Source organism: Centropristis striata, chromosome 8 (genome assembly GCF_030273125.1).
Source record: "Centropristis striata isolate RG_2023a ecotype Rhode Island chromosome 8, C.striata_1.0, whole genome shotgun sequence".
Lineage (NCBI taxonomy): Eukaryota > Metazoa > Chordata > Actinopteri > Perciformes > Serranidae > Centropristis > Centropristis striata.
Genome location: NC_081524.1, coordinates 11,934,821 through 11,959,757, shown reverse-complemented (window position 1 = coordinate 11,959,757; position 24,937 = coordinate 11,934,821). Strand labels below are relative to the sequence as shown.

The 24,937-nt window shown below is 41.1% G+C and overlaps 2 protein-coding genes across 7 annotated transcripts in view; both read left to right on the top strand.

The window, feature by feature from the left end:
* Window positions 1-18,253, top strand: part of adamtsl4 (ADAMTS-like 4) — a 41,387-nt gene extending 23,134 nt beyond the window's left edge. The window contains exons 6-17 of the mRNA XM_059340015.1: window positions 7,566-7,705; window positions 8,141-8,345; window positions 8,763-8,947; window positions 11,258-11,411; window positions 11,935-12,201; window positions 12,366-12,495; window positions 13,279-13,483; window positions 14,214-14,387; window positions 14,472-14,651; window positions 15,071-15,250; window positions 15,349-15,496; window positions 16,531-18,253. Of these exons, the coding sequence (XP_059195998.1) occupies window positions 7,566-7,705; window positions 8,141-8,345; window positions 8,763-8,947; window positions 11,258-11,411; window positions 11,935-12,201; window positions 12,366-12,495; window positions 13,279-13,483; window positions 14,214-14,387; window positions 14,472-14,651; window positions 15,071-15,250; window positions 15,349-15,496; window positions 16,531-16,661 (2,099 nt within the window). The 3' untranslated portion in view covers window positions 16,662-18,253. The remainder of the gene's footprint in view (window positions 1-7,565; window positions 7,706-8,140; window positions 8,346-8,762; window positions 8,948-11,257; window positions 11,412-11,934; window positions 12,202-12,365; window positions 12,496-13,278; window positions 13,484-14,213; window positions 14,388-14,471; window positions 14,652-15,070; window positions 15,251-15,348; window positions 15,497-16,530) is intronic.
* A 4,714-nt stretch (window positions 18,254-22,967) lies between these two features.
* celf3b (cugbp, Elav-like family member 3b) overlaps window positions 22,968-24,937 on the top strand; it is a 31,383-nt gene continuing 29,413 nt past the window's right edge. For all 6 annotated transcript variants that reach the window (XR_009394828.1, XM_059340079.1, XM_059340082.1 and 3 more), the window contains exons 1-3: window positions 22,968-23,591; window positions 23,834-23,863; window positions 24,432-24,646. Coding sequence is in view for 5 of the 6 variants with exons in the window: in XM_059340079.1 (XP_059196062.1) it covers window positions 24,502-24,646 (145 nt within the window). In the remaining variant the exon portion in view is untranslated. The remainder of the gene's footprint in view (window positions 23,592-23,833; window positions 23,864-24,431; window positions 24,647-24,937) is intronic.

The window sequence follows — 24,937 nt, the reverse complement described above, 5'->3', positions numbered from 1 at the left end:
CATTCATGCTGTTTTTTTTAAATTTACGTTTCAAACAACAACCCAATTTTTTTGAATTAGTTTTGCATTAAAGAGACAGACAGTTACAATATCTCCAATGTTAGTAAAATGTGACTTACACTTTATATTGCCATATTGCCCAGCTCTTCATACAAGTGAATTTTGAATTGTTAACTGCGTGTTTATATTAATGAGTGTCATGGATGTACTCTGGTCGTCTCTCACACAGTATGAGCTGGACATCCCCCCGTGACCCTGCAAAGCATAAGTTTATAGATAATTGATGGACGAGAAAAGCTATTTCCATTACTTATGTAGAAGGTCAACAGAAAGGGAGTACCTCTTAAAGACTGTACTGATGTCAGAGAAACCTCAGTCCAGTATGCTCCACATCTGTACCGGGACGCCTCGTAGGGGTATCAGCTGGAGTCCAACTGTCTGCGTAAACACACAGGGGTTTTCCTTTCACCCACCACCCCCCCGCGTCTGTGTGTGTTTGTGAGGGGAAAGCGTGAGATTACTGTATTTATCCTGAATTGAGCTGCTCTTAAATTCTCTCTATCTGCTGTGCGTCCTTGCCCTCTGCTCCACTCGGGCTTATTTTAAAACCGGCCCGTCCTTGAGATCTGCTGAGAAGAGGAGAGGACCGGACAGAGAGAGAGAGGACAGGAAGAAAAACAGAGACAAGCTCTTAGAGGGGGATACATCATGGTTCTGGCATCAGAGCGACAGCACAGTCATATCACTGAGAGGAATGTTTTGGATAAAATTGGCCACCAAATGGTAGATGTCACATTTATTAGTGGTCATGACTCTGAGGGGGGTACATACAGTACTGTGGGACTCATGCAGGAAGTGATAAACAAACAAATTTCTCTCATTTTTGTTTGAGGCCATAGTTTGTCTGAAGTTCAACCAAGTTTTCTTATTTTTGGTCTTGTCTTGTTGAGGGCACTCAAATAAGATGAAATCAAGATCAAAAGAAAAAACATATTATTGTTTTTATTCATGCAGCCTTTTTTGGTGGCACCTCTCCAATTTTTAGAGAAGAAATGGAGAATTCTTGGAGGTATGCCACCAAAATGGTAATTTATTTATCTGCAGATGTTCCGGTTCAAAATGAGACCAAACTTTTCTTCTGAGCCATGGCAAAAGCCAAAATATGGCCTGCAACAGACTCGGTAAGGCTTGTTTTAGCCTTGTTGATTGCTGAAATGCCCTTTTTTTCTTCACTTTATTATATATAGCCATTTTCCATGATTTTATTGCTAAATATTTTGGTTATTGTCAATAAAACCATGGAAAATGGCTAGATATTAGCTTTTAAATTAAATTCTTATGAGCTATTTTTGTTGTTATCATTAAATTTGTCCAAACAAATTTACCTTTAGTTGTACCAGGCATTAAAATGAACAAGCAAATGAAGAAAACAAAGGTGGTCTAATATTTTTTCCATGACTGTATGTAACTAAAGCAGTTATTGATAATTTGCTCAAAAAATGTTCGCCTGATCGGTCCCAGTAATGTGTGAGATTAGCCGCAGACAGACAGACAGATAGAGATACACGTATGCACACCAGTGACCAAACACATGATCCCTGCAGGCTCATCCTGGTCGAATTAATGCAAAATTAGAATCATCTGGGTTTGCAGATCTGAAGAGTTAAGAACATTTGGTGCATCTGCAGTTTTCTCGTCACAGAAAATGAAGATAAAATATAAAGACATTTATGAGAGTGTTGCTGCATGAGGCTCTGCCTGCACTGTACGTGTTGATGGTTTTGCAGATGACGTCAGCTGGGTCAGACACACTCGATCTGCGCTGGAGATGATCCTTTTCCACTCTGCTAAGTAAACTGTATCACACTGTTTACTTCAGTCCGGTCCCACTGGCTACAACCCAAAACTTCATATCTAGCTTCCCATCAACACACTGGAGGCTGCGAGAGGAGTGTGTGTGTGTGTGTTTCAACATCGGCTGGTGTATTAGTCATTTCGCTCCAGCTGCACTCATCTGTTTAGGACTTTTTACAGCGCTGCATATATTTCCCATAAGTATTTATGTTAAACCGTGCTGTCAGCTCTTGCTACTTAGCTTGTGCTTTTTTGCCTCCAAGGTGACAGGCTTGTTATGTATGTACCGCAAAGTGTCGTGGCCTTTAGTTTGGAACTGGAAGCTTAAACTGTAAAGCTGCCACTATGGGTTATAAGCCACAGAGGTGATTCATTTAAGTGGTAATGTTTCTCCTCATAAGCTCAGCTCTGAATAGCGGTACCTCTCTAGTTTTGTAAGCGCAGCACGTGCAGGTGTTGTTTTACTTAAATATTCCCTTTTTTTTCAGGCCTCATCCCCTCTCTGCACACCCATCCTCCCCTCTTCCTGTCCCACTGCCTCTCTCTTTCTCTGTCCCTGCTGGAGTTTGTTTAGACGGAGAGATAGTGGGGTATATTTAGACAACATATATTCCACTGTCTGAACACTAAGCTCAGAGAGGGAGAGAGGGAGAGAGAGACAGTGGAAGAGAAAGAGAGGCCTGAGATCGAGGCGAGGAGAGAAACAGAGAAGTAGCCAGAGACAAATGAAAGATAAAGATTTAAAGATTTAAGATTTAAAAAATTAAAGATGATTCATTGGAGCTGGAGAGCACTGGAACATGACTTCAGGGCAGGATGGAGAGGAGATGGAGTGCGAGGGAGATGAGGAGGATGCACACAGAGAGGGAGGCGGAGAGTACATGAGTGGCAACACGTCTCCCCCTCTCTTTCTGTCACTGTCTCCAGTCTAATCTCTCAAAGATAACTATGACAGACGGAAAGAGGGAACCAGGGTAGACTGAGAGAGGGTGGGAACACTGCCTCTCTTTCTCTTTCATTCTAAATATCTACTGTTTATCTGTCGCTGCATTTATCACACAGTAGCAACAATGGTAGCAAATAGGTGGAGATAGTTTAAGAAAGTTTGACAGTGACTGTACATGTTATTGTACATTAGTTATGTGCAAATAACAGGATTTACAGTCATGTGTTGATTAAAATCAGTTAAGTCAATAATCAAACACTTTGGTGAAATCAATAAAATATTTTTTTTATCTACATCGTAATATCAAAAACTTTAAAAGACCAAAAAAAACACCATCAGAGTAAACAGATAACAAGAATAATTGTAATTATGTTAAGTTTTTTTAAATGCCCATGGATGGATTCTTTTTTTGTAAATGAAAGCAATTTTGCAGTTCCCACATTTTAGAGATAATAAGACAACAACATCCCTTCATCCCTCTTCTTTCTCTCTGTGATGCCAGATAGTTTCCACATATGCTTTATATTATTATTATTAATATTATTGTGTGTTGACAAATCACTTTTATTTAATTTATTTAGCACATTTGACATGCTCTCTCTAGTTCACATAATTAATAATTTCCCAGCTATTTGGTGGTTTAAAACTGAGACCTCCAAGACTCTTTTTAAACAACTTTAATGGCATGTTTGACCTAAAAACAACAGCGTCAGAGTTTGTTTTTCAGTCTAACATAACTATGCTATTACAATAAAAGCATTTCTATTATTTAAACAAAGAGTGCATTGGAATTTTCTTGTGATTTTGCCTTAATGTGACTTTATCCAAAGAGCGTCACCTCAAAAAATCCCAATTTGAGTCCAGGAATCACTCCTGCCCAAATTTCTGTAATCAGTCACTTCTCCCCACACTATAATGTAGAGTTGGTGTTTACCCGTACTGAAGTACCACTACTATACCTTCCGATAATATTTATAAGCAACTTGATGTACCTAGTTATGAACCATAACTTCCCTACAAAGTTGTGGAAAGATAAACATCCGTCAGAGTCAATTACTTCACGTGTGACTTCCTAACCACTTCCAGCCACTTAGTGAGCCAAAACACACTCCGCGAAGGCACCAACCTGTAAATGGTTTCTCGGTCCAAACTCAAGTGTCGAGACACACAACCTGCCTCAGCCTGACGCTGAGGTATTTTTGGCCACTTTTTTTTCCTAATGATAATCTCTCCAACCTCCTATTGAAAATCTTTAAGCTTCTTTAGCACATTATCCTTCTATTTGCTGAAATGGAAACCAACAAAACAATGAAATGGCATCTTAACAGTCCAGTTTTGCTTATTCTCATTCTCAGCACATATGATAGCTTGTGCACTACCTTTGTTGTACCTGATGAAATGTTGATGCACTTCAATGTGGATTTCAAGGAATGGAGATTCTGTGAAAGCATATAAAGTAATTGAAAAAATTATTAGACCATTGTTTTTTTCATTCTACCCTCACTCGTGAACAAGACCCCTAGTGAGGGTAGAATGGAGCGTGAGATGGACAGGCGGTTTGGTGCGGCGTCAGCAGTGATGCGGGCGTTGTACCGGACCGTCGTGATGAAGAAGGAGCTGAGAATGAAGGCAAAGCTCTCGATTTACCGGTCCATCTACGTTCCAACCCTCACCTATGGTCATGAGCTTTGGGTAGTGACCGAAAGAATGAGATCGCGAATACAAGCGGCTGAAATGAGCTTCCTCCGTAGGGTGGCTGGGCTCAGCCTTAGAGATAGGGTGAGGAGCTCAGACATCCGGAGGGAGCTCGGAGTAGAGCCGCTGCTCCTTCGCGTCAAAAGGAGCCAGTTGAGGTGGTTTGGGCATCTGGTAAGGATGCCTCCTGGGCGCCTACCATTAGAGGTGTTCCGGGCACGTCCAACTGGTAGGAGGCCCCGGGGAAGACCCAGAACACGGTGGAGGGATTATATCTCTCTGCTGGCCTGGGAACGCCTCGGGGTCCCCCAGGAGGAGCTGGACGTTGTGGCTGGGGAGAGGGGCGCCTGGAATGCCCTGCTTAGCCTGCTGACCCGGCCCCGGATAAGCGGACGAGAATGGATGGATGGATGGATGTTTTTTTCAATTTTCTTGTTCATTTTAATGCCTGGTACAACTAAAGGTTGTTGTTTTTTATTATTTATTTTTTTAAAGATTATTTTTTGGGCATTTTTGCTTTGAAAGTGATAGATAGAAAGGGGGAGACAGAGGGGAGGACATGCGGCAAAGGGACCTCATGCCGGATTCGAACCCGGGTCCGCCGCAGGAAGGACTCAGCCTTAATGGTACGCGCTCTACCAGTATGAACCACCGGGACGCCCCACTAAAGGTTGTTTAGAGAAATATAATGATAACAACAAAAATATCTCCTTAGAGTTTAATCTAAGAGCTGATATCTAGCCATTTTCCATGGTTTTCTTGATAATAACCAAAATCATTATCAAGAAAACCATGGAAAATGGCTAGATATCAGCTGTATAAATAAACTCTTAGGATATATGTTTGTTGTTATCATTATATTTGTCCAAACAATTGTACCTTTAGTTGTACCAGGCATTAAAATGAACAAGAAATTGAATAAAGCGAGGGTGGTCTAATAATTGTTTCCATGACTGTAAAGTTACTGGAAGTTCACCACATACTGCACACTGCATTCTCTGTTGGACACAAGGTGAAAGTTGGGGTCTGGTATGTGAACTTCACTCTTTTTTCTCGGCTATCTCCTGTGACCATCATGACTTTGAAGATGCTCGGGGGGCTTTTGGTTATTTGCTGGCTCATTGAAGAGGGAGAGGAAGTCTTCACATGGTGAAACAATCTTCAGTGTTTTTATATGAAAATAAGAGGCAATGGTGTAATATCAGAACCATACTTTGATTACTTTAAAATGTCAGAAATATTTAACAAAAGATGGGCTTCTGGACAGAAACTCTATTGCTTCAAGGACAGAATAATATAACTGGAGAATAGATTTACCACAAGGTGTCACGCTGTCCATATTTGTAGAGGATTCAATAGTGGGCACATTTCTTTTGTAATTGGTCAGAGAAATATGACACCACAGTGAGAAGTCATAAATTCAGAAGCACAGAATTTGTCCTTTTAACCCCTGAACTCCCAGTGACGGAAGCTCCTCCCTCCCATCTGCAACTAAATCTATGACCCCTTACTCATTCTATGAGCTCATGTTTATAGCTCTATTTCACACACAAATGCAGCTCCGATACACACACACACACACACACACACACACACACACACACACAGCTCTGCCCCGAGGCCTTTACCCCTGTGAGACCCCGAGTGTCTAACCTCAAAGAGATGATGAACAGTGGAGCTGCTCACTCTCACTTCCTGTCTTTTTCACCCATAGCTCTCTCTCTTCTTTCAAGGAATAGTTCATCATTCTGGGTAATACAATTATTCACTCTCTTTTCAAGAATGAGACAAGAAAAATGTCCTGGTTTCCATCCCAACCTTGGGACCTTTGTATCATGTCATACCTCTCTCTCCCACCATTTTCGTCTCTATCTTTGCACTATTAAATAAAGGCAAAAATGGCAAATAATGAATATTTTATTTGCTTGCATAGAATGGAAGTGAATGGGAGGCAAATATGTTAGTGCATGTGTAACTGTGACCTTAAACACCGATGGTGGATTCACATTGAGCAGATTCACAGCTATATCGTCTTTTTTATTCCACAATGACTATTATATCTCAAAATTGCCCCTACTTTACCCACAATGCAACAGTTTATTCTAAGATTTAGGTGTGTTATGCTAAAAGCTGACGAAACCTCTAGCTATTAGCCCCAAACTCAGGTGAGTAACGTATGTAACGCATCCCCAGATTTTTTAAAAACATTTTTAAACTTGTGAACTTCTAACCCAACTGATGCTGATCCAAGTGACATCACTTTAGGCAATTAATTAGTCTTCACACAAGTGTCTCTGGAGTTAAAAAAAAAGGCTTTATAAAAGTTTTTTTCACATATGCAGCAGCATTAGAAGTAAGGGAAACAGCTAGCCTGGCTCCATCCACAACACCTTCAAAGCTCACTCAATAATACATTGTTTTTCTTGTTTGTTTAATCTTTGCATAAACACATATGTAGACATTATAATTCGTGGGTTAAGAGGCAGTTAAATCAGATTTATATCTTCTCATTTCACGCTTGGAAAAAAAGCAAATAAGCGTATTTCCCAAGACGCTGAAGTATTCCTTTAAACCTGCTCATTGTATTTCACTGCACAGTCAAACTCTTCCTCTCCACATGTTTTACTTGTACTCCCCCACCCTATTCCCCTGTGAGTTCCTCTGTATTCTCCGCTTGTGTATTTGTCTGCCTGTTCTTTGGGTAGTGAAGGACTTCAATTTCCTCTTTTACCTTGAAGCTGTCTTCTCTTTCTCTTGTTCTTCTCCGCTGTTCTCTTTTTCCAAGTACATCCCTCCCTGCTGTGTGTGCCCGTTGGGTTCCTCTCATAAATCAAGCCTTCCTCCGGCTTATGTTTACACCTCTCCTCTGGGAAGGTGCAGCAGTGCACTCGCACAAGTGAGCAGCAGGGGAAATAGCTAATCACTCTGGTGCTGTCTGACAGTCGAGGAAGCCACATGGAAAGACGTTCATCACCCAGCTGGGACTTCTCCACATGTGGCAGAAAGAAGCCGCACGGACTCAAACATATACTGTGTGTAATCATCCCCCTTTGATCTCTATGCGTTGCAGTTGGAGCAGCGAAACAGTGCGAGCTGACCTGCAGACCTGCCGGCTATCGTTTTTACGTCCGCCAGGCTGAGCGCGTCAGAGACGGGACCCCCTGCTTCAACGTCAGCACCAACGACGTGTGTGTGGAGGGGCGATGTCTGGTGAGTGCATTTACATGTGCATGTGTGGGAGATTTCAGCTTCAAGTGTCAGAGCTCCAAGTCTATCCTGTCTAGCCAGGATTGACAAAGTCCAGAATGTCTTAGTCTCACGTCTGGAGGTTGATTTCAGCCTGGCATTCAGAGTGTCTCCAATCTTGTTTTATTCCCCCGCTCTGGGCCTCTGGGTCTTTCCCTCTTTCTCTCATCTGCACACTTCTGTCTCTGGCATGAATCTGGGCAGCAACAGTTACCAATTTACGCAAACAACGGTGAAATAAACACTGGCGATGAATGTGAAATGTCAACCACATTGGAATAGCTTTTCTCCGCTCCGTCCCCACCCCTCCTCCCACGTCTCTCTTGTTCCCCTGCCCCACTTTCCCCCCCTTATTGTGGGACTAATCACTCACATCTTTTCACCTTCCTCTCCTGCCAGACGGAGGGCTGCGATGGGGTACTGGGCTCCGGCTCTGTGATTGACAAGTGTGGAGTGTGTGGTGGGCGGGAGAGCTCCTGTCGAAAGGTGACGGGGAGCTTCCAAAATGTCACGGTTCCCCTTGGTTACCACAAGATCCTGGACATCCCACCCGGGGCTACATTCATAAACATCACAGAGAGACGAGCCAGCCCTAATTACCTGGGTAAGAGCTAATCATGCACACACACACACAGTTTAACATTTCTTATATAATACCGGTTGCAGCTCCAGTAAAAGTCAGACGTTGGCGAGAGTCTTGCAGGATTTAGGAATGAGATTTGGCCTGTGAGCATGAGTGTGCTGGCTTGGAGTGAGACTGTAAATTGTGTGGCCTCACAGATTCCAAGCAGATAAAGTGTGTATTGTTGTTGAGCCCATAAGAAACCAGTGAAGTGTGTACGTGTTTGTCCTGCTGTTTGGTAATGAGACAGCACTCCAAAGTCTGTGTTTGTCTGTCTGAGAGTGTGTTTGACCTTATGGGGGTTTCCGAAGAATTCACCCCTGTGTGTAGACTAAACAAGGTCAAAATAAGAAAACTTGACTCAAATCTTGCTCCATTCCTCCACCCCAATCTCTCCAGCCATGAGGAGCGGCACGGGGGCTTCGGTGGTGAACGGGCGTTGGGCTGTGGACCCTCCTGGGGAGTACCAGGCAGGAGGGACTACCTTCACCTACACCCGACCTAGAGCACAGGCGGAGGGGGAGGAGGAGAAAGGCGAGTCCCTCAAGGCTCCAGGACCCACCACCACACAGCTACAGCTATATGTAAGCACAGTGTTTATTTTAACCCTGTAAGCAAACATGAGCCCAGGCATGGCAAAATGAAGTTAATGATAAGAATCGCACACATACACATGTGTATACACGGGGTATTTCACATCTCTATAACATTGTTTTAAGCCTGAGGCTGTACTCTCCTGCTCTGTGTCAAGATCTGCCAGATAGACGGCGTTATTTTAGCATTATATCGGGATAAAGACAGATATACTTAAGCTTAGCCCGAGCCACAACAGACAATCCAGGGCTTAATACTAACAACTCTCACCTCAGGCTAAGATCTTATTAAAGAACAGAAGTCATCTGCAGCTTTGCATCCAGCAGCTGCAGGGCAGGGGGGAGGGGCAAAAACAGTAGGCATCGACCAAAGCAAGAGCTTGATCTCCGGTGGTATCACCTGCATTTTTAAGGCTTTATGGGATTTTAAAATAAGACATAAAAACACTAAAAGTCTAGAACCACGCCGGGGGGGAACTGTGAGGCTGAACTGCTCATTACACGCTGGAAATTAAATTGTTGGATGGATGAAAAATAGAAGGAAAGGTCTGCTATCTGTCGAGCCTGGGACAAAATCAAGTTTGGCCACAGATAAAACTAGAGTCGCAGTCAGAGAACACAGACCTCCGGCATGGCTGAATGCCTTGTTTCTCAGTGGTAAATTGTGATCTGCCCTGTGATTTTGATCCACTCCGTAATTAAATGGGTTCTTCCTTTGCCCATGCTGCATCCTTTCACAAAGTTTCATGAAAATCGGGCCAGTAGTTTTTCTGAACTGAACACATAACCTACTTGGTGGAGATAGCAATAAAAAAGACAAAATCAAAGGTATGCACACATCGTTTTAGGACGTCTCAGGTTGTTTTCAGTATGTGATGACCAGGGCTTATAGGGCGTATAATGTAAGTTACTCCCCCACTGCTACACCTATTGTTTACTCAGAACTTATATCTGTGTCCGGCTCCTGCCAGCATTCAACTACTTTATCTCACTATCACATCAGTGTGGCAGACAAGAGAGGTCAGGTGACGCTCAACACTCTAACTGCCTTATTACAAATCCTACAGTGTAGAGGCCTGATTGGTTGAGGTAAGGCATTGACCTTGAGTGGTTAGGATCAGGAGAGCCCAATGGACAGGGGATAAGGCCTGAGAAATCAAGTTTCAGGTAACTCTGTGAGCATGAGCCTTTGTCAAAACCTAGCGCGTCAATGCCATGTAGAACTGGTCTTGCCAAGAAAAGCAGTGGAATTTATAACAGTGCGTCATTGCAAGGTATTTGAACCGGGGATATTGAGGTTCACGGTCAGCATCTTAACTGCATGCAGCTAGTTAGCTTAGCATCAAGACTGCAAGTTGCTGGTATGACTCAGGTCCAAAGGTAACAAAATCTGCCTATACCTCTAAAGCTCACACATTGAAATGTGTTTGTTTAATCTGTACAGAAACCAAAGTGTAAAACAACATGTTTGTGGTTTTACAAAGGTTATGTACTGCTTTAATCCTGTCATTGTCATTCTGTACGGTGGCCCTGAAGTGCAAATCACAACGGCAAATCAGAAAACACAACGGCAAAACAAAAAACACAACGACAAATCGGAAAACACAACAACTAATCAAAAAACACGACGACAAATCAGAAAAACAATGACAAATCAAAAAACACAACAACAAATCAGAAAACACGACGACAAAACAAAAACCACAACAACAAATCAAAAAACACTGTTGTTGTGTTTTTATATTTGTTGTTGTGTTTTCTGATTTGCCGTTGTGATTTGCACTTCAGGGCCACTGTAATTCTGTCATGAACTGGGATGACAAAGTTTGGACCACCAAAGTCAGCTGAACAAGAGGAGTCTTCTCTAAGTCTTCTTTGAGCGTTTGTACCAATATCATGTCAAATCTTCTCATAGTTATTGAGATACATCTCTCTGGACCAAAGTGCAGCATCTGCAGATTGAGCTACTGCCTGAATTACATTACCATCTGACGAGAAATAGCAGATCCAAATGCTGTTGCCATGCGACTCCAGCTGATTTAGTTTAGACGACCTTGACTATGATAAGTCTTGTAAGATGTTCTGCACTGCTTTATAATAAGAAGAGGGACACATAGTGATAAGCATACACCCTGCTGAGGCATCCTTGAGCCTGACACTGGTTCCCTGCCAGGAGGGTCTTAGTGGCTCATCCTGACATTTCTCTGTGGGGATCTGTAAAGCTGTTTCAGGGTGTTTCTTGTCACTGGATACTTTTCACCTCAAATTCTGTCTATTCGCTCACCCTATTTTGTTCTCCAGATCATTTTCCACAAGGAGAACCCGGGTATTGACTATGAGTTTTACATCCCTGTGGAGAAGAAGGAGGCAGAGAGGGAGAGGCCGGCGGAGAGAGAGAGGGAGGCACCGAGAGAGAGGCCGAGGGAGCGAGAGCCAGGGAGGGCACCCCTTCGCAGTACGTCCAACTTTCTGATTTTCCTTCTTGTATTTGGCATACTTTTTGACAGCCATGTTTCCAGCATGTTTCATACAGAAGCAGAGCTCATGTTCAGCACATAGTTGAATCTTGTCAGTGGCAGAATTGAACCCTAAATCAAACATCTCAAGATTCATTCTTTCCAAATTACTCAGAGAAAACACGACCGTGAGAGTGACTGACGTGTTTATGGATGCGGATGGGTGCGGTTGTGGGCTAAGTGGGACGGATTATTATTGTGCAAGTGTGTTTGTGTGTTTGTGTATGACCTAGATGGGAGGCTATCTGGTCCACATGTTCGCTGTCATGAGACCCTGACCTCATCATGACATCATTAGCGTCTGACTCACTGCTTCTTCCAATTCTCCATATTTCAACATTCGGGTTTCGCCTTTTCCTCGCACTTTATCTCTATTTTCTCCTCCTCCTTGGGTCTGTTTCCCAACCTCTCTCTTCCACCTTTCCTCTCCTTTCTAATTAATCTATTTCTTTCTCCTCTCAGGTCCTCTCACTGTGTCAATAGAAGACCCTCCTCCAGCTCCTCCTCCTATTTCAGTCCCTTCTTTCCCCTCCTCATCCTCCTCCTCCACCTCTGTGTTTTCTCCCCCCTCCTCGGACCGATGGACACCTGAGAGACCACGTCCTCGAGGCGGTGCACCCAATAGGAATGCTCGGATCCCTCCTCGCACAGACCTGCCGCCGGACACTCAGCCACCATTTGTGTGGAGGAGAGGAGGGCTCACAGAGTGTTCTGTTTCCTGTGGCAAAGGTCAGAGATCATAAATGCCTCTAATAACCTAATAAACATGTTCCTGCATACTTATGTTGCATGTGATGTCTCCCCCCTGTGGCGTGTTGGTGCAAGTACAAGAAGAAGGAACTGATGTAATTCTCACTCTGTGCATCTGTGCATCTCTCTTTCTCTCTCTGCAGGTTATCAGAGCCGAGTCATTCTGTGTATAAACCGCCACACAGACGATGAAGTCCCAGAGAGGAAGTGTGACTCTGCAGCCAAGCCGGTACCTGAGGAGGAACCCTGTAACACACATCCCTGCCCACCATTGTGAGAAAACACAGTTACCTTGAAAAGATCCATGTCATAAATATTAATATACATTCAGCTCTAAAGGAAGAACAAAAAACAACATTTTCTTCAGAAGCCAGTCGATTTGTCATAGCTGACAATTCACTTCATGAAATCCACAAAACCTCCACATTATCATTTTTTCTGAGAGTGCTTAAAGTCTCATTTTTAAGAGAAAAGAATCTGTTAGCTTTGTATGAATAGTTGTATTTTTTTCCCATGTGCTTTCCAGGTTCAGGTTAGTAACATTGATGTTTAGTGCATTTGTACCAATATTTAAGTTCACAATAATGTTTTAGCCTCATTACAGATTGCCTTTAGGTTGTACCATGTTAAAATAGGGGTGGGGTGATGACTTCATGAACAGCCAGAAAAGTACCAAAACATGTTTACCGAAATCTAAATCATTTTGAGGTTGTGGTTGATATTGTCGTCAGAGCATTCATGATTTGTAGAGAGCTGAAATGTGCATCTAATACTGACGCACACTGTTAAATTTAATTGAAGTAGATACGTTATATTCCTGTAAAATATAGTAAGTAAGTAAGTAAGTAAACTTTATTTATATAGCACCTTTCACAGACAGAAGTCACAAAGTGCTTCACATAAAAATCATACACATGACATAAAAATGTACATACAAGTTTTAAAAGACCACAGCAACAGCAATTTAAACAACCATAGCAGTCCCGAAACAATTAATCAAAAGCCTAGGTTCAACATGTCCCACTCTCTCCATCTCTCCATCACTGTGTCTCTCAGCTGGGAGGCCAGTTCATGGTCAGAGTGCAGTGTGTCGTGCGGCCCCGGGGTGCAGCAGAGGCAGCTCCAGTGCAGGCAGAGCTTTGGAAACCGCTCCACCATGGTCCACCCACAGCGCTGTTCCCACCTCACCCCGCCAGAGTCCACACAGGCGTGCCAGCTCAGCCTCTGCTCCCACTGGGAGGTCAGCTCCGACTGGAGCACGGTAGGTCAATAACACTAGTATGCAACTGGGAAATGGGTCTGCTAATGGGTCTGAGTACAGAGAGGCCAAGCAATTAATCTCAGAATCTGCAAACATGACACAGAGAAGGAGTGTGGGTGGAGTTGGGTTTAAATTAGTAAAAGTGGCTGTTTGCATGGCGTTTTTTAATTTTGGCATGGTACTTTGACATTATGGCGCTGTGTCTCATAAATTTAAAATTTCCTTCATGAGGTCAGCATACAACTATTTTAGTACATTTTAAGTCAGAGACCGCTGAAGACGCTGTGCAATGGGAGGGGTAGCATAAATTCTTTTTTTTAGATTATGGTTAATGATTCAAGTGTTTTCTTTATTAATCAGTTACAGATTTGGGGTAAATAGAAAAATTATAGATATTATTCACGAGAAAAGCATGCAGATCCAACCAACCCACAGCTTTATTCTTAAATTAACTTGTTTTCTACTGGGTTTAACTTGTGTGCTCTGTTTCTCATTAGTCTTTTGTATTTATATCAAGTATTTTTGCATTTATATCAAGTATTTTATGTGTTTCTGTTTTCTTGCTGCACAACTAATAGCCCTTTGAGAATAAATAAATGTCATTATTTTTGGTCAACGAGTATTTGATCAACTCTTGATTCTAATCATTTTAATATGAATGATTTGCTTTATGTCGTTCCCTTCATCTGTTTAAAGTCATTCTTGTTTTTCTGCATATTCTCCGTCACAGTGCTCAGTGGACTGTGGAGTCGGGAGGAGGACGAGGAGTGTGCGCTGCGTCAGCGATCAAGGCAGTGTGGTGAACGAAAAGGAGTGCAGCTCCAGGATTCGCCCTCAAGGAAGTGAGGAGTGCAACATGGGCCCCTGTGTAACCAACTGGTACTTCACTGACTGGTCCAACACTGTGAGTAACACACAGAAGCAAAAGAGAAAACATCTACAGCACTTAAAGGTAATCCTCAACATGATCTTCCACTTTGTCCATCAGTGTTCGGCGCAGTGTGGCCCCGGGGTGCAGAGGAGGGAGGTGGTGTGTCTGACTCGAGGAGGCGTCAGAGACGGAGGAGGAGGAGGGGACTGTGTTGGGGATAAACCAGCAGAGATGAAGGCCTGCAACGGGGGTCCTTGTGTGCCAGTAATGATTTGGTACAGCAGCCCCTGGACACAGGTAGATGGAGGGGACAAAGATTTAACCCATTGACGCCTAAAACACCTGTAAAACCTCTGGGTGATTTTAAAATAAGCCCCTAACACCTGAAGTTTTTCTGGAAATTCAACAGAAGTGTCAATGCTTCTACCAAATAATAGATTTTTCAGCCTCTGTAGCAGATAGAAATGAAATTCAAAAAGTATTTGAGAGCTTATACAAATACTACACAACGACTTATCCGCTTTCCAGGCTTCAATGGGTTAAATTGTTGAAGTTCTTTAATGCTCATTATAATATGTATAAAGAAAAACATACAAGGAAAAGCAAAAATGAAAATCTAACACATGAAATAGTGAAAATTCATAGATAAATACAGAGACCAATGAGCGATATATTAGGTAGTTCAATAAACATATTCACTGTATTCCTTTTTCCAGTGTAACGTCCGTTGTGGGAATGGAACTCAGCGGCGAGACATCATTTGTGTCAAAAAGATGGGGAATGATTTTACCGTGGTACCAGCCGGTGAGTGCGCTCATCTGGACAAACCTGCCGCGGTCCAAGAGTGTGAGATGGGAGAGTGTGAGCCGCAGTGGTTCACAACAGAGTGGAGCGCGGTGAGAGACGAGATGTGACAGAACAGATTGTAACAGCTCTCCAAATGATGATTTGTCTCAATTTATGACTATATCATTTATACCTGTTTTGTTCTCAGTGCTCACGTTCTTGCGGGAAAGGCTTACAAATGAGGGAGGTACGGTGTCTCAAACCGGACAAAAAGCACAGTCTTGAATGTGAACAGGACACCAAACCTCAACAGGAGCAAATCTGCAACACAATACCCTGCAGTCCACAAGTCACAGGTGGGTGTCTATGTAATGTGACTAAGTACATTTACTCAACTACTCTACTACAACACTGTTTTGATGGACTCGTACTTTACTTCAGTATTTCCATTTTATGCAACTTTATACTTTTACTCCACTACATCTGAGGGGCAAATATTGTACTTTTTATTTCACTATATACAGTCATGGAAAAAATTATTAGACCACCATTTTTTCAATTTTTTGTTCATTTTAATGCGTGGTACAACTAAAGGTACATTTCATTGGACAGACATGATGATAACAACAAAAATAGCTCATAGGAGTTTCATTTAAGAGCTGATATCTAGCCATTTTCCATGGTTTTCTTGACAATAACCAAAATCATTATCAAGATATGATCTGTTTCTGTTGTTATCATAATATTTGTCCAAACAAATGTACCTTTAGTTTTACCAGGAATAAAATTAACAATAAATTGAAGAAAACAAGGGTGGTCTAATAATTTTTTCCATGACTGTATATCTTGAAGTTTATTATACCTTTATTGTTGACATCACTTTATTTCTTTTGTATTTATATCTTGTTTATTTTTTTAATTATTATTATTATTATTGTTGTTGTTGTTGTCACTTCTTCCATCTAGTTTTCTTTAACTCTTGAGCTGCTGTAACAAGTTAATTCAGGTTCAAGTGTGGTATCAATTAAATTTATCTTGGTTAATTTGTATTTTGTATCAATAATCTGAATGTTTAAATATGTTATGACATATTATTATAATGCTACCAGCTGTGTATATAGTAATTAAATCAGCTCCACCTTTACCAGCTGCAGCATTAATGTGATGAACACATTAATGCAGCAGTAATTATTGTATGCCTTAAGTATATTCTGATGGTAATGCTTTTACTTTTACTGAACTAAAAAAATTTAGGGCAGGACTTTTACTTGTAACGCAGTATTTGTAGTGTTGCTACCTTAACTCAAGTAAAAGATCTGAGTATGTCTTCCAGCCCTTTATTCATGGGGGTCTTCTCTGCCACCAACCTCTCCCTCCTCTCTCTTCACAGATGAAAACTGCCGGGACAGACGTCACAACTGTGTGATGGTGGTTCAGGCCAGGCTGTGTGTTTACTCCTACTACAAAACAGCCTGCTGTGCCTCGTGTACCCAGAGTGCTCAGCGTGCCAAGAGGCACTGACCACCCAATCACATGGACAGCCCAGGTGTGCAAGAAATAAAGGATTATGTTTTAAAAGGGGCTGAAATGAGAAGTCTGTAGAAGTGGACAGCCCAGAGTAGATGTAATCCTCGTGGTGGTCGTCAGAAATCATTTAGCTATTTTCTCCTGATTCTTCAGGTAAAACACTGTGAAAGCAGCCGGTCCATTTTTCCAGTTCTCTGTATACGTTTTCATATTGTCTGCTAGAACCACATATTCCACTGAGATCGCATCTTTTTACTTTGTGCGTTAGCTTTAACAGGTTCGTAATGTGTCACAGGGGGCTAAGTGATGCATTTGTTGTGATTTCAACTCTGATTTCTAAGGCTGAGAGATTATAATGGAAGGTGCTCACTGAGGACACAGCTGTGTTTCAGCAGCAATTTAGCCTTTTCAAAAGATTCTCTTAAAATCTGAAGGATCTTAAAACAGACGTAATCAGACATGCATACCACTAATTATAAAAAGAAACTTGCTGAACAAATAATTACCATGTGTGCTAGATAAACTGTGTATAATGTATGTGTGCTGAAGATCTACTGGAATAGATCTACTGTGTTTATGTACACCACAGACCCACAGCTAAGCTAGAAGGATTTCATTAACATATCGTATGTCTTTTTTTCTGTTTGCCAAAAATATTTCCTCAAGCGTCCTCTTATTGTTCAGTTCAGTATTTGGACAGCTCAACCAAAGGAGTGGGGTGAACATGGCAGTAAGTGACCAAATATATCAGAGCGGGAAGAAGTGAGATTCTTCCCAAACAAGAAGGATATTCGATATGGATTTTAACAAGCAGCACAGACTTTTTACAGTCTGTTAACGTATTCATGTCAGTTACAGTCGCATACAGAGAGCTGTTGGAGTTGTGTTAAAATCCACAGCTAATGTGTGAAGACTCATAGTTGCAGTAATGTTTTTACTAAACTCAAGACGATGCTGCTCACTAATTAACAGACAAAAAATGTTAATTATCAAGTGATATGACGGGTCTTCTATACTTTTCTTCTTGTCAACAAATCCCATGAAAAGACGAAACCAACAGCGTGATGTAAATCTTTAAAAATGGCTCAAAAATATTTAGTTTATTTTTTAAAGGGTCAGAAAATTCCTAAAATAGATGGGGCAAGTTTTGAGCAAATGTCATTTTCAACTGCAGATTAACACACATTGAGTATTTATGACACCAGGATGGTAAATGTGGGACTGCTTAAAAATACGACTTATTAATTACAATGCGGTTTGTATGATATCTTATGATAGCCCAGTCATTGTTTCAACTTGTGACGGTTGCGATGGTTAATGTTCTGAAATGAAACAGTTTGGTATATTTGGTTGGGTTTAGGTACCAAAAGTACTTGGTTAAGTTTGGGAAAAACATCCGGGTTAGAGTTAAAATAAATGCTTCTGTATGTACCTACTGGACGCAGTTACATTGGTGACGTTGAACGTCTCAAAGAACGTGACATACAGTCATGGAAAAAATTATTAGACCACCCTTTTCTTCAATTTCTTGTTCTTTTTAATGCCTGGTACAACTAAAGGTACATTTGTTTGGACAAATATAATGATGAACAAATATAGCTCATGAGAGTTTAATTGAATTAAAAATGCTGATATCTAGCCATTTTCCATCGTTTTCTGGATAATAACCAAAATCATTATCAAGAAAACTATGGAAAATGTCTAGATATCAGCTCTTTAATTAAACTCTCATGAGCTATTTTTGTTGTTATCATTATATTTGTCTAAACAAATGTACCTTTAGTTGTACCAGGCATTAAAATGAACAAGAAATTGAGGTAAACAATGGTCTAATATCTTTTTCCATGACTGTATTTTACGTTAATTTACAAGTTACCTTATTTTGTATTTGTTTGACCCACCTACCCAACCTTTACGGACTTTCTCGCTCTTTATACTACACACCTGACTTACGTACTTCCCTCATTTCTACTGTCATAATTACTACGGCCACCAGATATCGCTGCCCAACAATAGACATCAATATGGAGTGAAATACGCTGCACCTTCTGATCATGTGGGTTATAAAATACTTGCATTACTTTTCACAGGTATAACTTTGAACAGTAGATGACCACAGAAAATAAAAATAAGCTATAGTGACCGTGTTCATCTTAGTGAAGGAACGTGTCATCCAGTGCTTTGTTGTGGCTTATATACACATTTTTAATAGCTTTTTTATGGAGCTCTATGGCACAGGGATTTGTGGGATTTGTTGACGATAAGAAAAATATAGAATATCACCTTTAACCTCAACGCACAGGTCTGGAGCTGTAGAAATGATTCACTCCTGACTGACCTAATTCTGCATTTAAGCGATAACAGCACTATGACGATTGGGCGGAGGTATTGAAAAAAACATCTTTATGTCCTCCCTGTTTTCTCACTTCATCTCAATATCTTCTCTTTCTGCATCCATCATCACCTTCTTGGGAGGAGTTGATGAGTCTGTCTTGTGAGAGTAGGTGAAGCCAGAATTAGGAAACCTCATGTAGACTGAGAAAGCTGCCTTCGTACACTAGTCTTTTAATGAGTTAGCTTATGATACGGATCAAATGCAGTCATTCTGCTTTGACCTGGAAGTAAATATTAGTCATTTTGAGGTGGCAGGCTCTGTGTGTGTGTAAGTACTCTTTATGCTTTTCTCTCCTTCTCTTATATCGACTGTTTATTTTGCTCTTTTTCTCTTCACACACCTCCCAAGAATTCATACACACACTCGTTACACCCTGCCCATTTAAAGGTGAGGAGTCTGTATATTTGTCAGATATGTTTTAATGTCTATAATTTCTTTGAACATAGTAGGCGCTTATGTTTTATAACTGAGTAGAGTTATCAGAAGTGTTGTTGTAGACTGCATTTATTCACATCTAACTGTCATATAACTATTTTGCATTCGACAAGAGAATCAGTGACTTCATTGTACTTGTGAGTTTTGGATGTTTGTGTGTGCGTTCATGTGTGTGTGTGTGTGTGTGTGTGTGCGTGTGTGTGTGTGTGTATGGTTGTGTGTTTTGCATTTGTGGCTTTGAACGTGTAATTCTTGTCTCTAATCCCTCGTAGTAAAAAATTACTTTTTATATAAAAACAAAAAAGGATAGTAATTTATCTATTATCTAAAGAACATGTAATTTATTTTCTTGTTTAAAGGAGCTGTAGCAAATTTTCTTTGTTACCACCAGAGTTTATGAGATTGTTATTGTTGATACACGGACAGTTTTTTTTTTATCATGCAAAAACAAAAAACAGTGTGGAAAAATTATTATCTCAAAGCTTCATTTTAAATAAAACAACACAGAAATGAAGTGGTGTGTTTTGTTTTGCTTTTGCCCAGTGATGAGAGACAACATAGCCAATGTTCTCCAAACGATGGCGCTGTTGAGTCTCGTACAGAAATGAACAGTCCTCGGAAATAAATGGCTTCCAGAGTAAATGTCTCTTTATGGTGTCAAGTCTGCATTATGAATATATTTTTTAATTTTTAATGAGGATAATTGTGTTTTTTTTTGTTGAAATTTGAATGAAAAATAATTAACTTCCAAGTTTGAGTTTGTGGTCATCAAAATATTTTAATTATTCATTGTATTTTATCATTTCACCCAGAAGTCTCTTGAGATACATTTATCTGTTAATCTGCAAAAATGGCAACATAAAATCAGTCAGCACACAGTCGTTTTACAACATTCACATACGACACGATTAAAATAAAAGGTCCTCCGTGACAAGAATAAACAAAGTCCTTTATGGGGCATTTTTTCATATGAAAAGTTGTGTTTTAATGGCAGCATTTCCAATTCAAGTTCATTTACAGATTATTCCAAGCCCAGTGCCTAATACGAAAAAGCTTTCTTTGCCAAGTTCAGAGAGTTCACAAACGTCTTGATGCCTGAAGTGTAAATGTAGGAGTAGGAGCTGAGTAAAGCCAACGATAAAACAAAGTGAAAGCAGGAAAGAAGACTCTGAAAGTTTAAAGGTGTAGCAACTTTGCTGAACTAAAATGTTCCTCAGGTATTGTAGGAATGTGGACTTATAAGAGTGGCATGGTTGGTTGCTGGAGTACCAAGTGGCCTGTAGCCAGGAGGAGATGCTCAGGCTGTGAGTCCAAATTAGTGTTATTTCCTACACCAGGATCTTAATGCTGTTTCAGATTCTTATCGACACTTCAAGAATTACAATTCTGTTGGCGAACTTTTCATTTGGCAACAGAATAAGTAGTTTTATTGTATTACTTCACCCTTAAAGTAGTCATATTTGCAGTGTTGGGGAAGCTGCTTTAAAAAGCATAGTTTTGCAAAACACCAGTTACCTCACTCTCAAAGCTACCTAGAAGGTAGAGCTTAGAACAAGTAGATCAAACAAAAAATAATACTAAAAAGCCAAATGCCAGCACAAAAAAAAGACAATTGAGTTTAGTGCAAATGTGCCCACTTGTTCATAGGTCATACATACACTACTTGTTAAATTACATGTAGTTCACTGTTCCCCAACACTGCACATTCAAGTATCAACATACTGCATGTACAACATCCATCATGTGCAGGTTTTTAATTATAGAATATTAACTCCCTTGGTCATAAATAACAGTAGAGTGTCCTCTGTGTCCTTAATGGTAGCTAAAGGCTCTACAGGAGCTTGTTTATAGACATTGCCATAGTATATATTGTATTTTAGAAAAAAGAGATGATTTGCATGCCTATATAGACTTGTGATATTGACATAAATCATATTTTAACAAGTTAGATAAAACACAAAGTGCTTTATCTCTTCAGGATGTACTCACTAAAGCATAATGGTGCAGGAATAGTTTACTGTGGACAGTATATTTACTCAAGTACTTAAAGTGGTTATACTTTATTTAGGTGTATTCATTTTATGCTAATTTCTACTTCTACTCCACAAAATTTCAGAGAGAAATCTTCACTACATTATTACTGACTTTATTTTCTTTGTAGATAAAGATTTTAAAAACCCATAATAAACTATATAAACTATAATATGCAAATAAATGCATTGTTGCTCATGCAGCCAGCTTCAGCATTAAACTACATCTGACATGTTATTGCATCAATAATAATTCATTACTATAATATACAATGATGTTGTATATTGAGTATTTTCACTTTTATGCATATAGTTTAGCTTATGTAAGATTTTGAATATAGGACTTTTACTTGTAACAAGTTGTTTTTAAAATCTTAATTATTCTTCCACCGCTGAAAAAAAAAAAGCTGAGTATCATAAAGTTTAGGTTCTCCATCCCACCCCTAGTGCTCCTGCTCTTGCGTGCGTTGTAGCTGTTCCTTCTCCATCGTGCAGGGAGGCTTAACAGCTCCGGTGGCGTGCTGCCCGCTGCCTGCACACCGTTCACATCCTCAGGGCGCTGCGTGCCTTCTCTGCCGGAGCTACTCTTGAGAGAAAGCCCTTAGTGCAGAGTGTACGTGCAAGTGCGCGCGCGCGCGTGTGTGTGTGTGTAGGGGGGGTGTATATGGTGGATGAATGTGGCGGGGGTTGCTGGCTCACAGAGGGCACGAGGCAAGGCAGGCAGATGGTGACCTTTTGGAGTAAATTACCATGAACCCTATGACTCTCTTTTCACTCAGTCTCTTTTCTTCCAAGACTCCCTGCACGCACACTCTCATCAAAGATTATAATAACAAAATTGTTTGTTCAGCCTTAACACTGGACGCTGCATGTCTTTACATGTCTCAATGAAATAGCCCAATGTCGGCCGGTTATTCCAAAGTACAGGCTGTAAAGTAGGCCAACTCCAACCCCGAGCTATCTCTCCTTCTCTGTCACACATTTTTTACTCTGAGTGGGTGTGAGCGTGATTTCGGGCTCGGGCGTGAACAGCTGTAGTAGTCGTGACTGCGTGCACGATCGGCGGCGGCGCGCTTCGGCTACACGTCAAGAGGCATCGTTTCAGCACCAAGGCCAGGGCTCGCGGCTAGAACAATAGGCGGCTCTGCGCACGGTGTCGCCTAGGGAACGTGTAAAAAAGCTTCACCCGTAAACCGTCGCTCGGGTAAAGAGTTCAAAAACACTTAAAATAATTTTACATATGTTCATCAATACACTTTAAATGGTACATATGTTGATGAGTTCAAAGATTGGATATAAAAGGTGGCTGAGTGAGTAGGGGACTGTTTTAATTTTTTTCTTCGTGTGAGTGAGGTGGACTTATTTATTGACGCTCCCTGGCAGTTACGTCACAGGCTAGCAACCGCTCTGGTGAGAGGAGGGGGAGGGAGAGAAAGAGAGTAGAGGAGATACCGGCATAGGACGTGAAAAGCCATCCAGCCGTTGAACGGGTGAGACACAAGAAGATAAAAGAAAATAGCAAAAATAGTAACTAAGAATAGTCTCCATTGACTGCTGGAGCAAAAACGGCTAGGCTGAAAAAGGTCTCAAGAGACCGAGCAAGTTTAAACTGTTGGATGTTACCCGAGTTTAAGCGGCTTGTTCGCCTGTTATCACTTTGTAAATTAAATCGCAATTAAGAGTGGGCTTTGGTGAAAGTGAACTAGCGAGTTCAGGTTCACTCTGAGAGTCGAGAGGTTTGTTACATTTCCGTGGGACCAGTGACAAGCTGTGATTTGGACTCACCTGCTAGGACCCCGCACCTCCAGACCTCCAGACCGGGAACACCGGGGGTTTTGTAAAAAACACAGCCGAGCCTCTTTCTGTACACCGAGGAGGCGGAGGAGGAGGAGGAGGAGGAGGAGGAGAGGGAGAGTACGGCAGGCACAAAGAGCGGAGAGCATCCAGAGAGAGGGGAGGAAGGAGGACGGGACGGAGAGAGCGCGCTGAGGACAACAACGGGGACCCAACAGAGAGCATCCCTCTTTAATTTCTGATCTGCACACCAAGCATCATCTGTAAACGGTAAGTGCTTTGATGTATGTATGTAGTGTGTATATTTCCCTGTGTTGTTTTGTTCTGTTGTGTGCGTGTGCGCGCGCGTGTGTGCATGTGTATGTGTACATTGAGGGGGGATCGGACAAAGAGCAAGGGAGCCCCATGACATCCGTGTGTATGCTGTAACCTACAGCTGGCTAAACAAAGAAACCGCTCTATTGCAATGATTTACCCCCAATCACGCTGTTTCCTCTCTTTTTTATGTGTAGGGATCCTGAACGCTGTTTATCCTCCAAAAGGTAATGAATGCTTACTGATATTTTCGATTTATATAAATATATATATTTATTTAATTGAAGGGGGGAAAAGTCCCATTATTGTTTTTTGATTGGCTAATTAACATTTGCATAATTGTTTTACCAGAAGCTACTGGAGCCCTTTGTCATCAGGCTGGGCAATAAATACCCAAGCAAATAATTTTTACATTTATTTACATAATTGGGGCACACATTTTATAGCCCAAAAGCATTTCCGAATAAGACATTTTATGAAGAATTTATGTTAATTTTTTTCTTTCTTTTGTATTTTACAACCCCAAATGTGGTAATACTATAAGAAATGTAATAATTGACTTATTATAAAAAAATAAACCCCAGAGGTAATATTGCTAATAATATTGTTGATCCATAGGAGTTTTAAAGTCTATAAAGTGTGTTTCTTATAAATTCATCATAATGTACCACACAAATACCATAAGTCACTCAATGAATATAAAATTAAAATATTTTGAGGATTATGATTGTGACTATTATTGTCCACTCTCCGGCTGTGACCCAGACTCATCCATTATCGGTTGCTCCTCTCCAGGGATACCTGCTCCTGATCTGTTTGCCCCTCAGCCCCTGCAGTACCCAGTCCTCCTCACCACTCTGTCCTGATGAAGGAGGCCGACGCAATCAAGCTGTTCGTGGGGCAGATTCCCCGTAATCTGGAAGAGAAGGACCTCAAGCCTATCTTCGAGCAGTTTGGCAAAATCTATGAGCTAACTGTGATTAAGGACAAATACACTGGAATGCACAAAGGTAGGCCTCGTCATTATAACACAGCTTAACCATAGAAAGACACAGATAGATAGATAAGTACTAGGTAGACAGGCGTGTGACAGTAAGGCAGATAGATGGGTGGATTTTTTCCTGCGCTGAGAGTCACATGTCACCATGGAAACTGTCACACCTCCTCTCGTCTCCATCTCCTGTTCACACTGCAACAGTGAGATTACGAAGACAGGCAAATACAGTCAGTTACTGCACTTACACTGTGGACCAAAAACATGATTTTGTATGAGAATGCTTGTGCCAAAATTTACTAAGAAG